This window comes from Barbatula barbatula (genome assembly GCF_947034865.1).
Source record: "Barbatula barbatula genome assembly, chromosome: 2".
Taxonomy (NCBI): Eukaryota; Metazoa; Chordata; class Actinopteri; order Cypriniformes; family Nemacheilidae; genus Barbatula; species Barbatula barbatula.
In genome coordinates, this window is record NC_136767.1 from 28,255,313 (window position 1) to 28,267,808 (window position 12,496).

General features: G+C 38.1%; 1 protein-coding gene across 4 annotated transcripts in view; it reads right to left on the reverse strand.

Moving 5' to 3' along the window:
• The window catches only part of mtmr4 (myotubularin related protein 4), a 39,710-nt gene that overhangs the window by 12,467 nt on the left and 14,747 nt on the right, over window positions 1-12,496 (reverse strand). For all 4 annotated transcript variants that reach the window (XM_079476198.1, XM_079476196.1, XM_079476199.1 and 1 more), the window contains exon 3: window positions 3,981-4,070. In XM_079476198.1, the coding sequence (XP_079332324.1) occupies window positions 3,981-4,070 (90 nt within the window). The remainder of the gene's footprint in view (window positions 1-3,980; window positions 4,071-12,496) is intronic.

Sequence of the window (12,496 nt, forward strand, 5' to 3'; positions counted from 1 at the left end):
TTCTTACGATATTGCTAAATTATTGAACATGTATAACAAAAGAAATAGAGTAAGTACAAACATTAGAGTATAATTAAAATAAGGTGCCGAGTAAGGCATAAATATAGAATGAAATACAAAAAAGGTATATTCAAGTAAAGAAATGTAGGTTTCAGGCAGAAACATGAAAATGTAATGACAGTAAACGTTTCTGTCTCTCTCTCCGGAAGTAGTTTGTGATCCGGCCAGCAGGGAGCGTGTGTGTTCAAGAGAGAGCGGCTATACCAGCACATGAGCTCTCTTACATCACATGTGTAGCTTGTTTCCTTTGTAAATCAATAAAATGGAAAAAGGGACGATTGACCCAAATATGTTTTTATCCTTATGACAGTATTTTGGTATTCTCTCCCATTATTTTCTGTTATTAAGATTTTGTAGTGTGTAGTCTAAAATAAAGTTGTTTATGATGTTTAATAAACATACTTGAAAACAGCATGTTGAGGATTTAATGTGAGCCGACAGCAAAACTCATTATAGTGAGCTTTACACGACTAACAAGTGCAACAGATATTCAGAAGACATTTATAGCATAATCCAGCTCTAGCTCAGCAAAAAACACTGACAACGTTTACAAGTAAACAATCCAATAAAAAATTGACACTGTGTGTGTTTGTTGTGTTTTGGTGCTGGAACATTCTTGTCAGTTGTAATACTAAGCCATGCAAAGTTCATCCATATTTCATGGAGCCGCGCGTCATTCAGGTGATGCCTGAGGAGCCATGAAAGCAGAAGTGATTCAGAAAAGTGTTTAACTACAGGAGGACACAGCCAATGCAGAACCACACCTGTCTGTCTGTTCCTGTCACCCTTATTTCTCTGTCCGGCTGTTTCGGTCTTCTCTCTATCAGTCCTGCTGTCTTTCTGTCTCTATCTGTCTTACTGTCTGTCTACCATTCCTTTCTTCCGTCTCTGTCTGCCTTGCAGTCAGTCTGTCTATTTGTTTCAGTCTTCCATCTTTTTCCTGCTGTCTGTCTTGGTTTCTCTTTCTCAGTTCTGCCGTCCGTCTTGGTTTGTCTCTCTCTGTCTTGCAGTTCGTCTATAATTCCTGTCTTCTGTCTGCCTTGGCGCTGTCTCATGTCTTTTTTTACAGTATTCTGTCTCTCTGTCCTGCTCCTTCTATCCTTTCGGTCTGTCGTTCTTGGTTTCTGTCTAGGGCTGGGCGATAAAGCGATAACATTAATTATTGCGATAGAATTTTCCTCGATAAAACTATAACAAAAGTTTGATAAATGTTGGATATAATGTTAGCTATGCGGAGGAAATGCTGCGCATGCGTGGTACAGACCGGGTTTCCGGAAAGCTTAGCGGTAATGCAAAGTAAGCGCCAGGGCGACAGAGGGGAGAATAAATGACCAATGCCAAAGATAATGCGGTGGCCTCGATCACAAAAACATTGCTGACAGGACATGTCACACCTCATTTGTTTTATAATAGCTACTTTGGCTACTTGCAGTCCGACAAAACACAGAGCAGTGTGCTTTGCAAACTCTGCCAAAGATGTGCCAGCTGGTTTAGGGATGTGCACAAATTTTCTAGCCGCAATAATTATTCGAAAATTTAAAATGCTATTCGAATATTTGTATAAAATACAGACGTGATTAACAAATGTATTTATTAGCATAACTTGATCGGAGCGGTTTTATCTGTAAATTCATATATATAATGTTCCTATTCGTTCGTTTGCCTATATATTTACTAATGGTGATTTCAACAACATGAAACTGTAGACTACATTTCACTGCAACTAATGTTAATGAATTTGGCCTAAGACCTTTTCCATAGCCTACTTAAAACATTGTATTTCCTCCAAAGAACTACAAGCACTACAAAGGCTCCGTCTTTGTTTTTAGGATCTTAATAGTCGGCATGGAGGTATCAAGCCGTTTTATTTATTTATTATCAAAATTCTAAACAAGATATTCGTGTCAGATCTGGCTTTCGTTACCGGGAGTTAGAGGAGAGCAGCACGTTTTCTTTGCTGTTGGCTTGTTGAACAGACTTTCTAAAATAGGCCTAGATGCTTGTTTTTCTTATTAGGAACATGTTAAACAAAATTATCAAGATTGTTGTTCATATATCAGAGACTGTCTATAGAAGCATATAATATTAGTGATCAATGATAATTATAAGCTTGATGTGAAATTGTGACCAAATAAAAATATACATTACGTCTTTATTAATTAAAATTAAATAAACACATTTTTGAATATTCGTTTTTTATGAGACAAAATATTCAAATTTGAAATTATTGAAAATGCCCATCCCTTCTGGTAATACCACAAACTTATTTTACCACTTGAATCAATATCACCCGTTAGAACACGCAGAAACTAAGAAATACGAATATTCTGTCAATTCTACCTCACATTTTATAAATGTTCAGCTTTTTAGCAAGTGTTTGTCATGTTCTGGCAATACACAGTTGTTTAATAACACAGTTAACTGTCTAGTTTTCACAAATTCCATATAGGAGCTAAAATCTGCCTTGAACTTATAAGAATTCTTTTTTTTTTATTTATTGTGACAATTATTGTAATCGACTGATATGGAAAATGTTATTGTAATAATTTCTTCAGCCATATCTCCCAGGCCTACTTCTGTCTAAATATGTCCTGCTATCTGTCTGTTTGTGTCTTTCTGTCATGTTGTCTGCCTGTCTATCATTCCTGTTTTCTGCCTGTCTTTGCCCTGCTGTCTGTCTCGTCTTCTGTCTCTCTCAATCTTGCTGTCTGTATGTCATTGCACTGTCCTTTTGATCGATTTCACTCTTCAAATCTCCATCTGCCGTCATTGGTCTCCAGAGCACTCTCTAGAACAAACATTTATTTTCTCTTCACCTCGGTTTTATTCCAATATAAAGGACAGACAAACAATGTCACATTAGGGTTACACTATAATGAATAACGTCTTGAGACAGTAACATCAGAAAGAACAATAAAAACCACAAAGTGGACAAAAAGTGACCTATTTACCTACATCTACAAACTAAAATATATATTCATCTACTATACATCTACTTTACTACCGACAGTAAAGTGCACATTTTTAAAGGAATAGTTTATTAAAATTCTTTCATCATTTACTCACCCTCAGGTTCTTGTTCATAGCTGTAAAATGTCTTTGTTCTGCTAAACACAAAGGAAGATATTTGGAAGAATGTCAGTAAATAAACAGATCTCATCCCTTATTTACTGCCATAGTAGGAAGAATAAATACTATGGGAGTCAATGGGAATTGAGATCTGTTTATTTACTTGCATTCTTCCAAATATCTTCCTTTGTGTTTAGCAGAACAAAGACATTTTATAGCTGGGAACAAGAACCTGAGGGTGAGTAAATGGACAGAAATTTCATTTTTGGGTGAACTGTCCCAAAGACTTAATTCTACACACCAGAAATATTACACACTACCATAATATATTCCGTAAGCAGTTTGCATGGGTGGGTAAAAAGATTGTCCAAACTTGTCTCAGTCAAATATGGGGTGCCTCAGGGATTGATTTTGAGTCCTTTACTTTTTTGTATGTATATTTTTCCACTCGGACATCTCCTCAGATCTCTTGGTCTTAATTATCGTTTTTATGCATATGACACACAGATTTACATTGACTCTAAACTATGTGATTACACAGCAGTTGCTTTCCTCGAACATTGTGTTTTAGTGATAAGTGTCGATGACTAAGCATTTTGTTGCCACAAGGGTTGCAAGTCATATCATTAGCCAAAAAGCATGCACTGTATTAAACCTTTCTATTTTTAAATAATCATAAGGATCCAAACGTGTCCAACAAGACAGTAAATGTCTTGAGATCTAAATGGCACAGAACAGAGGATTTGGCTCTGTGATCTGTAATAAATCCCCTGGAGATAGAAAAACAACTTGTGTCTCATAGGAACCAGTTAGGAGACCGTAACATCTGCAGACCCATGAGTGAAACTGACCTGTAGGGTGTCGTCTTCCTTGACAAGGTCTTTCTGGGGAAACAGGTCCCTTGCCTGGATATATTCCAGACTAGGAGGTCCCTCCTCGCCCTGCAACGGACAAACACACAACACGGTGTTAAAAATAAAGTTAATAAAACAGATACAGCAGACAGTAAGGATACAAGGTACAATTCCTACTTCTGGAGAAGACCCTCGCAGAACTGAAAAATATGGCGGACAAAGAAAGATAAATCATTTGGTATTTTCTCATCATTGTTCTGACATCACTGTACAAAACATTCAAACTGGCATTAACTAACATAAGGAAACATAACATCATACAGCATCAGGTCACAGATACGTGTGGTGTTCTCACAGATGAACAATAGAATGATGCATCTCTTATCTGCCGCCGATATTACAATCAACATGCGACTACATCTCTAATGCCTTGTTCATGAATCTACTTTCAGCAAAGATGATGTTCTTATAACAACTTTGATGAGGACCTTCTGAAAGAGACACACATCCAATGCGATATTTAGATTCCCGCTGGTCTACAAAATGCGTGTCGGACACATTTTTAGTCTTGACAGAAACTGTCCACCAGCATCACTCTGTGGATCAATGTTTAATCCACCGAGACCTTGAGGTTTCATTCACTACATCACAAATGGGTTAAGGACCTTTGTCTGGCACCAGACAAAAGTGAAGAAATAAACCAACATTACATAAGACATAAAAGGGACAGTTCACCCAAAAATGACATTATTTACCTTCAAACCTGTATGACCTTCTTGCTTGTGCACAACAAAAAAGAAGTTGTTTTGAGGAACGCTGGTAACCAAACAACACTGACCTCATGGACTTCCACTGTACAAAACCACTGAGACATTTCTAAAAATATCTTCTTTTGATATACAACTAAAAAGGATTGCTTTGTGATCTGGGCGGTCCCAGACAAAATGCAAACCATTTTGAAAATTGACAAAAATACAATGGTTTGGTTACACAAAACACGTCTAAGCAAAATCAGTCATTTAAAATCACTTCAAACCGGTCATCAGTTACGTGATTTCATATTAAAACCTGTGTCCAGTTTTCATGATTCATGATCCAACCAGCAAAGAACATCAGAAGTGATACTGCTGTGGTCTGAAACAGTATCTCTACACGTCTGATATGTTCCTGGCACAGTCCTAAGACTAGTAGAAATTTGATGACCGCATGAAGAAAACAAACTACACATCAATCACGATCCGTGTGGAGAAGCATCCAAAATGAGGTCAAGCAACCAACGCCACCCCAAAAATGTAGCGCAGCGAAAGGTCATGGCACGCACACCACTCATACCTTATGGCCCATGAGACTATATGAAGAGTTCGGATCAAACTCGGCTGGCACAACAGCAGCCAAGCCAGCTGTGCCATGAAACACACACAGAAGCACACGTATACACTGCAGATGTTAACCTGTAAAAGTTTTGATTTGATGAAACTGACAAATTCAGTTCAGGCTTTTATAAACAATGTCCTTGGAAACACACTGTGACCAAACCATGGTACAGTGATCAGATGATAAACTCATAGTACTCACATAATACAATTTTACAATCTGAAGTCACAGATATTCTCATTATTTTTACAATCAAATATTTTAAAAATATAACATGTCAGTTTGTCAGCAGCTGGCCTAGAACGCGGTAACACGAACGCATTTTATGACGTATGCACATCATACAAAGATATTTCATGACTTCAGAAGATGAACTACAACATCCAGCATATACACCATTTAATACCGATAAGTAGTTTAAAACTGTATTTCTTTCCTTTTTAATGAGTGGAAATGTAATAAATTATTAATAAATAGAAATGTTATTATAAATACAACACCGGTCGGAAGCAAATGATACTGTTCAAGGAAAAACACATAATATTGAGTAATATTGATACATGACAAGTGTGGTTAGCAGTAATGATATATAAAATAATGACATGGTTTGTCTATTACCTGAAAGAAAATATATAGCTTACTAAAATATAAATTCTTTCCTTTTTTCATATATGAAGTATGAACCATTATTTTAGTGTATTGAACAGTAAGTATATCAGTCTGTCCATCCATACGTCTGTAATTGGTTTACAGGTAAACAGAGACATGAGTGAAACACTTAAACCGAAGATTACAAAATCTGGAGAAATGTTATGAAATTCGTTCTCGATCTGTCTATTTATATCCAGTTTCTCCATAAAAAAAAAAAGAAATGCACCAAATAACTGTTCTGCGTCCGACAAACATCATCCAGCGGTCTGTGCGACTGTCAGTAGGTAATATAATGAACAACAACATCAGAAGCATCTGTTTTATAATTCTGTGCTGTACATTTAAGTCAAACCTACTGAGATCGACACGGTAAACGATAAGTCATGCTGGTAAACTCTAAGAAGTTGTTTTCCCATAACTGCACCATGGTAACATGGAAGAGTTTATATTACAATACCATAGTTCCTAAAGTTAGTTTGACTACAAGACGAATACAACAATGATTTTACAAAAGAAACTTGTTACCTTTTGTAAAGCAATATTCTCTCTGATAAAAGCTAAATGGTCGGTTTTAAATCCTAAAAGTTGTCTTGTTTACTGCCTACACAGGGAGCTGCTTACCAACATCAAACAACGCGCAAACTCCTTACCTAAACCACACAGGGAACTCATGAATAATGGTGACCGCAGCATGTGGTGCTGTTATATGCATAAAAATACATAATTATCTGCCGTCAAACTTTTTGGAAGAGGGTCAACGATACGCCTATGATCACTTAAGATGCTGCCTACGCAAGGACACTAGGTGTTGGAAAAGAGCATTAAGTTTTCCTTTTTAAAGCCTCTCTTTGTAAATTAACCAGCACTTTCCCCATAAACCAGATGAATGGAAAGCCTGTCTTTTCATTTCAGCCAGGCATAGAGCCAGAGAGTGAGAGAGCGAGTGAGAGACCGCGAGAGAGAGACCGTGAGAGAGAGAGACCGCGAGAGTGAGAGAGAGACTGCGAGAGTGAGAGAGAGACTGCGAGAGTGAGAGAGAGACCGTGAGAGTGAGAGAGACCGCAAGAGAGAGAGAGAGACCGCAAGAGAGAGAGAGAGACCGCAAGAGAGAGAGAGAGACCGCGAGAGAGAGAGACCGCAAGAGTGAGTGAGAGAGAGTGACCGAGAGAGAGAGTGACCGAGAGAGAGAGAGAGAGAGAGTGACCGAGAGAGAGTGACCGAGAGAGAGAGTGACCGAGAGAGAGAGAGACCGAGAGAGCGAGAGAGAGAGAGATGCACAACAGTTCCAAAACCACCCCTAGATACATCATCAAACCCTGTGTTCAGGACGACCGCAGGAGCATGTGACAAGTCTTCTGGATCCCATATGAGGCCTTCAGTTAATACACAAAAATCTGTTCACGGTTGGAAATATTCATTGTTTTATATCAAATAAAAAATATACAGGTAATGTTCTGATCTGGAGCCGCCATATAAAAGCAATAAATTACAGAACGAGAGAGAGGGAGGGAGGGAGGGAGGGAGAGAGGGAGGACTGATTTAAGATCAATCTCTCTGAGGGTCTACATTTTCCATCACTCAATCCCGCAAACAGTTCATCACTCAAAATATTGAATGTACGTCTTTCCATTTTCAATCTACCGGCAGATCGCTTGTGCTGCATCTGCGTTCTGCAACGGATTCTGACAGCTGAACCTGCGTTCTGCAACGGATTCTGACAGCTGAACCTACGCTCGAATAAGACATGAGGTATCAAAAGACAGATGTTTCATATTCAGCCTCGAATTCCCAAACTTCCCTAACAGCTCCTCTGAGCCTCTGAACTGTCTAATGAGAAGAGATTTTTCTCTCTTAATGAGGATCGGTCAGCAGACATGCTATAAAAAACCTCCCAGTTTCAGACGACTGCCGGGCGGTACAGAAGTCAAACAGAGAACATTGCTGCGTTTTGAACAGGTTACAGGACATATGTAGGACATGGAATGAGGCCAAAACTGAAAAGTGACCAAAACATACAAGCGATGAAAAAAGTAGAACGTGATACGGTGAAAAGTGTTTGTGCTGATAAACTGGTGTTACTCGAAGCGTCCGCACCGATGCATGCATGAAGCATTAGCTCATGCCCTACAAACATGACACTAAACTCATTAGAAGAGATCTAGTTAGTATACTAAACTGGGGAACATGAAGATTTGAGGACGCTCTGCTTTTTGCTTCGTCACGGTCTACAGCTTCCCCCCCGCACTATACTATCCCTGACTTTACCTCATTTGTGCACTGTGGAAAGCACAGCGCGCTCTCAAAATAGAGTAACACGACACATGATGCATCACGAAGAGTTCGGCCTAGTCTGGTCACGCACATGTTTAGAGTTCTACAGCAGGAGAAAATCTAACACCATATATCGATAGCAAATATACAATAGTTTTATCGGCTAGAAATTCATCCCAAAATCAATTCTGTAATAGTCTGTGGTGTAAATTCATTATTATCTCAGTATCAACTATTTCTAAAGTGCACCGTGGATATACCGCGGTAAATTAAAACATATAGCAGATTCTTTACTGGTTGACATATTTCGACTGCCTGGCTCGACTTCTCGTCATTACATCCCAGTCACAGTAGGTCAGCAACACAGGTGAATTATTCAGAGGCTTTTGGAGAGATCGCTGTGATCAGTTTAATTCATTAATACTGTAATCCCTTTGAAAAAGCACATGAATCAGAATGACTTTCACAGATTATGATTTGGATGGTCGCTGTAGGTATTCAAGCCAAATTGCTAACCAGCATCCAGACACTATCAGTTACACATCAATGAGGAGTCTTGTTGCCGTGGATACCGCCTCAGGACCCTTCTACTCATCTATATTGAAATTCCGTTGCCACATGGCCATTCAAAAAAGAGACCAAGTTATTTTCATTAATTTGATGATTTTTGGCTCGGTGTGGGATTACAGACGGTTTCAGATTAATGATGTTGTTGTTTGTCATTTCATGTACATGGTCAAATGAGATACCCTCTAGTTAGTGAGTTTCTCTATGGGCATTATTGAAAATATGGGATGCAATATTTTAACAGCCATATCGGTATCAGATGATAAATGTAAATTGTTATTCCTATCAGTATAATCAAATCAGACCTGCTATATTAAAGCCTGGTTGAATGATTTCAGTCTTGAGACCTATTACCCTTCGGACTTTCGAGAACGGCATTCTGGGTAGCACTGGAAGTACATCTATAATTTGTTTATTAAATAAACATATCCAGAACAGTTTAAAAGTTAAAGAATCTTTGACTTGGCGTGAAGTAGGCTTGGTACATGATTTTCAGGAGAAAGGGAACTAAATGTTAACTTTTATATTAATATTGACATACTGTATCTTAGCCAATATATCACTTATCGGCTTCCATTGTTAAAGAATTACAAGTTATCTTGGGCTGGAACGATTCCTTGAGTAATTTCAATACAAAAAATCGTTGAGGCAAATGTTTTGCCTTTAAACTTCGTTTCATTCATTTAACTACAGTTCACACAGAGCACTGCGTTTCCCCACGGACCATTATTACTGAGGCGCAGCCCTTAATAACTCTGGCCGTTGTGTAAACACGGAAGACGCAGCTTCTTGTGCTTGGTAGTTCCTTATCTTTAAACCAAACTTTTAGGGTTTCAGCTGGCAAAGTTTACACTGTCTGACGGGCGCGTCCCATAATGTTTACAGTACGTATTCTGTCCAAAGGCTGTGGCCGTTTAAACACATACGCGTTAAACTTAAAAACAATGAAAAGTAATTTAGGTAAACTAAATGCATTTAAATACGATGTGTTTACCTTTAAAATGATTCTTTCTATTTTTATTTATCTAAATAAATATTTTCTATTTTTATTTCTTATTTATTTGTATGATGATTGCATTTTTAATGTAATATCCCTACTCCTCAGTCAATTACCTGGATGCCTTAATGTGTCAAATAGTGCTTGATTCACACCCACAGATTTGTTAAAGAAACTAAATCTCTTTAGGGAAATCTAGCCCAATCCAAGCAGAACCATGAACACATCCATCCAATAACCTCAAGTATTTCTGTGAGAGAGAAAGACTAAGAGAGTGAGGAAAAAGAGAGCGATGGAGTGAGAGAAAGTGAGAAAAGTGAAAGAAGAGAGTGAGACAAAGAGAAAGAGCGAGCGAAAGAGCGAGTGTGTACGTTTTCATGCTGCTACTGAATATTTCAGAAGCAAGACTATTTGAAAAGATCAGAGCGGCACCAGGGCCCAGGACATGAGGCACTCAGATACACACAGATATATCTGGGTCAGATTAACACACACTTCTGCATGTCGACAACAACCTGACTAACAGCTCGAACAGACGGATCAACATTTCAAGCTACAGACATGCGTTCACTCATAACTACTCCATCTGACACAGCAACTCAAGGGTGACTACAATGACCTACAACGTCCTTCATCGGAGTAGAGAAAAGCCAAGCTACAAGTTAACAGGAGTAAAGAAACCTGGAAAAACATTAACCAAGTTAACTACCATATAGATATGATTCTAGATGTAAAACGTTACTGGATAAGATCTATTCAAAGATAAAACACCCACTATCCTTGCATCTCTGACCACACGTCAGGTCTTTATTATTAATGCACTATATTAATAAAGATAATGCACAAGTTGCCTGGCAACGGTTGAACTAAAACACTATGTAACTTGCCGTTATATAATTATTATTTACCAAACATTGGTGTATTTTATTACAGTGGTTCTCAAACTTTTTCGTTGTAAGGCCCCCTTTGCGTTTCATTTGGGGAGACAGCAATTAAAATTAGAATTTGTATTAAAACATATTCAGCTTAACAATGCTGAAACATCAATTGGTTGGTTGTCTTATTTTACTGATGTTTGATTGTATAAAATGTATACGTTTCTATATTTCATAAAATGCTACAAAATCCCCTGAATTCATCTTGGGGCCCACAGTTTGAGAACCACTGTTTTATCAAATCTGTGTTAAAAGACATTAAAACATGGTTTCTCATGGCTTATTCCATTATTTAAAGAGTGTAATTCTACTTCAATTTGTAAATGAATTAGTGAGGTATTCCTGGAATATATTAATGTACAAACCCGCAATACAAAGTTTAAGAGCTAACCCAGATGCTACATCATATAAACAAACACTTACACATTCTACACAAGAATGCATGTGGTGCATGTTAACTTTACAAGTACATTATCAGTATATAGACATGAGAAATGTGCATTCAGACAACCTGTGAACTGCATCAAAACCTCGTTGAATCCTATATGAGAAAACGGCTTCCGACTGAAGTGTGTTAGTCACAACCTCCCATCTGCCGGCGGTGTTTAACTGCGACTTATCCGCAGGCCCGCAGCAGGCACGATGCCACCTCATGAAGCATCGCTGCCGCCAGCATGGCTCAAAGAGCGGGGGGCATACACATGCACGCATCTCTCTCACACAAACACAAGTGAAGACAGACCAATGAAACAATCAAACGGTACTCCAAATGTAGCCCCAAGAAAACCTTCATTTGGTTGACGTGGTTAAAGTCTTGTGCGTTTAATGCAATTAAACTATTAACATTCACCTTCAATAGAGATGTAAACAATCATAGTTAAATCCAAGACTTGTTCGTTTCATGTTTTCCCAGAGACCTTCAGTCAATCTTCACCCTGATCATCTCTGACCTTTAACACTGTCTCAATTTATGCAAATGTATCCTGAACAAACCAGACAATGGCGATTCGGAACGGTCACAAGGTCATTGTGAAATCTTGATGGGGAGATAAAAACTACTATAAATCCAACCGGCTGTCACAGTCCTCTTAACCCGCTCATTAACATCCTGACAGAGTGAAGAAAGTGAGAGATCGAAAGAGATGTTTCAACAACACAACACTACCGCTGCCGTTAGGTCTATACAGTTTATCCCTTAAACAGTGCGAAATAACCAAATCTACAGGCCACAGGTAAACAAACATAACACAAATAAACACTAGAAAATCAAACAACAAACAAATGCACAAATAAAAATAACATGAAACGATATATTAAAACATTTATGACTTAATTAAACTTATTATTTAAACTTAAAAGGAATAGTTCACCTAAAAATGATGTCAAAACCTGTATGGCATCCGTGGTACACAAAATATATTTAAGAAAATACCTTAATTCAATGGGGGGTCAATGTTGTCATTTCAAGGTTCTTTAAGAATAACCAATCTCTACCATAAAAGACCCTCAAAACTCGATTATATTCATTACTCTCAACTTTTCAGCCGTCTATCAAACATCTTTCGGTTCTTCCTCAATGTCCTAGTCAGGCGTATAAAGAAAACCGACTCAAACACGTCACACTATAAATAACTCGAATTCACGGCCATGAACCTCAACTGCAGTACAAACGCATACAGATACGAAAAGCATCACTTACGAAGCAGTTGAGCATGGAG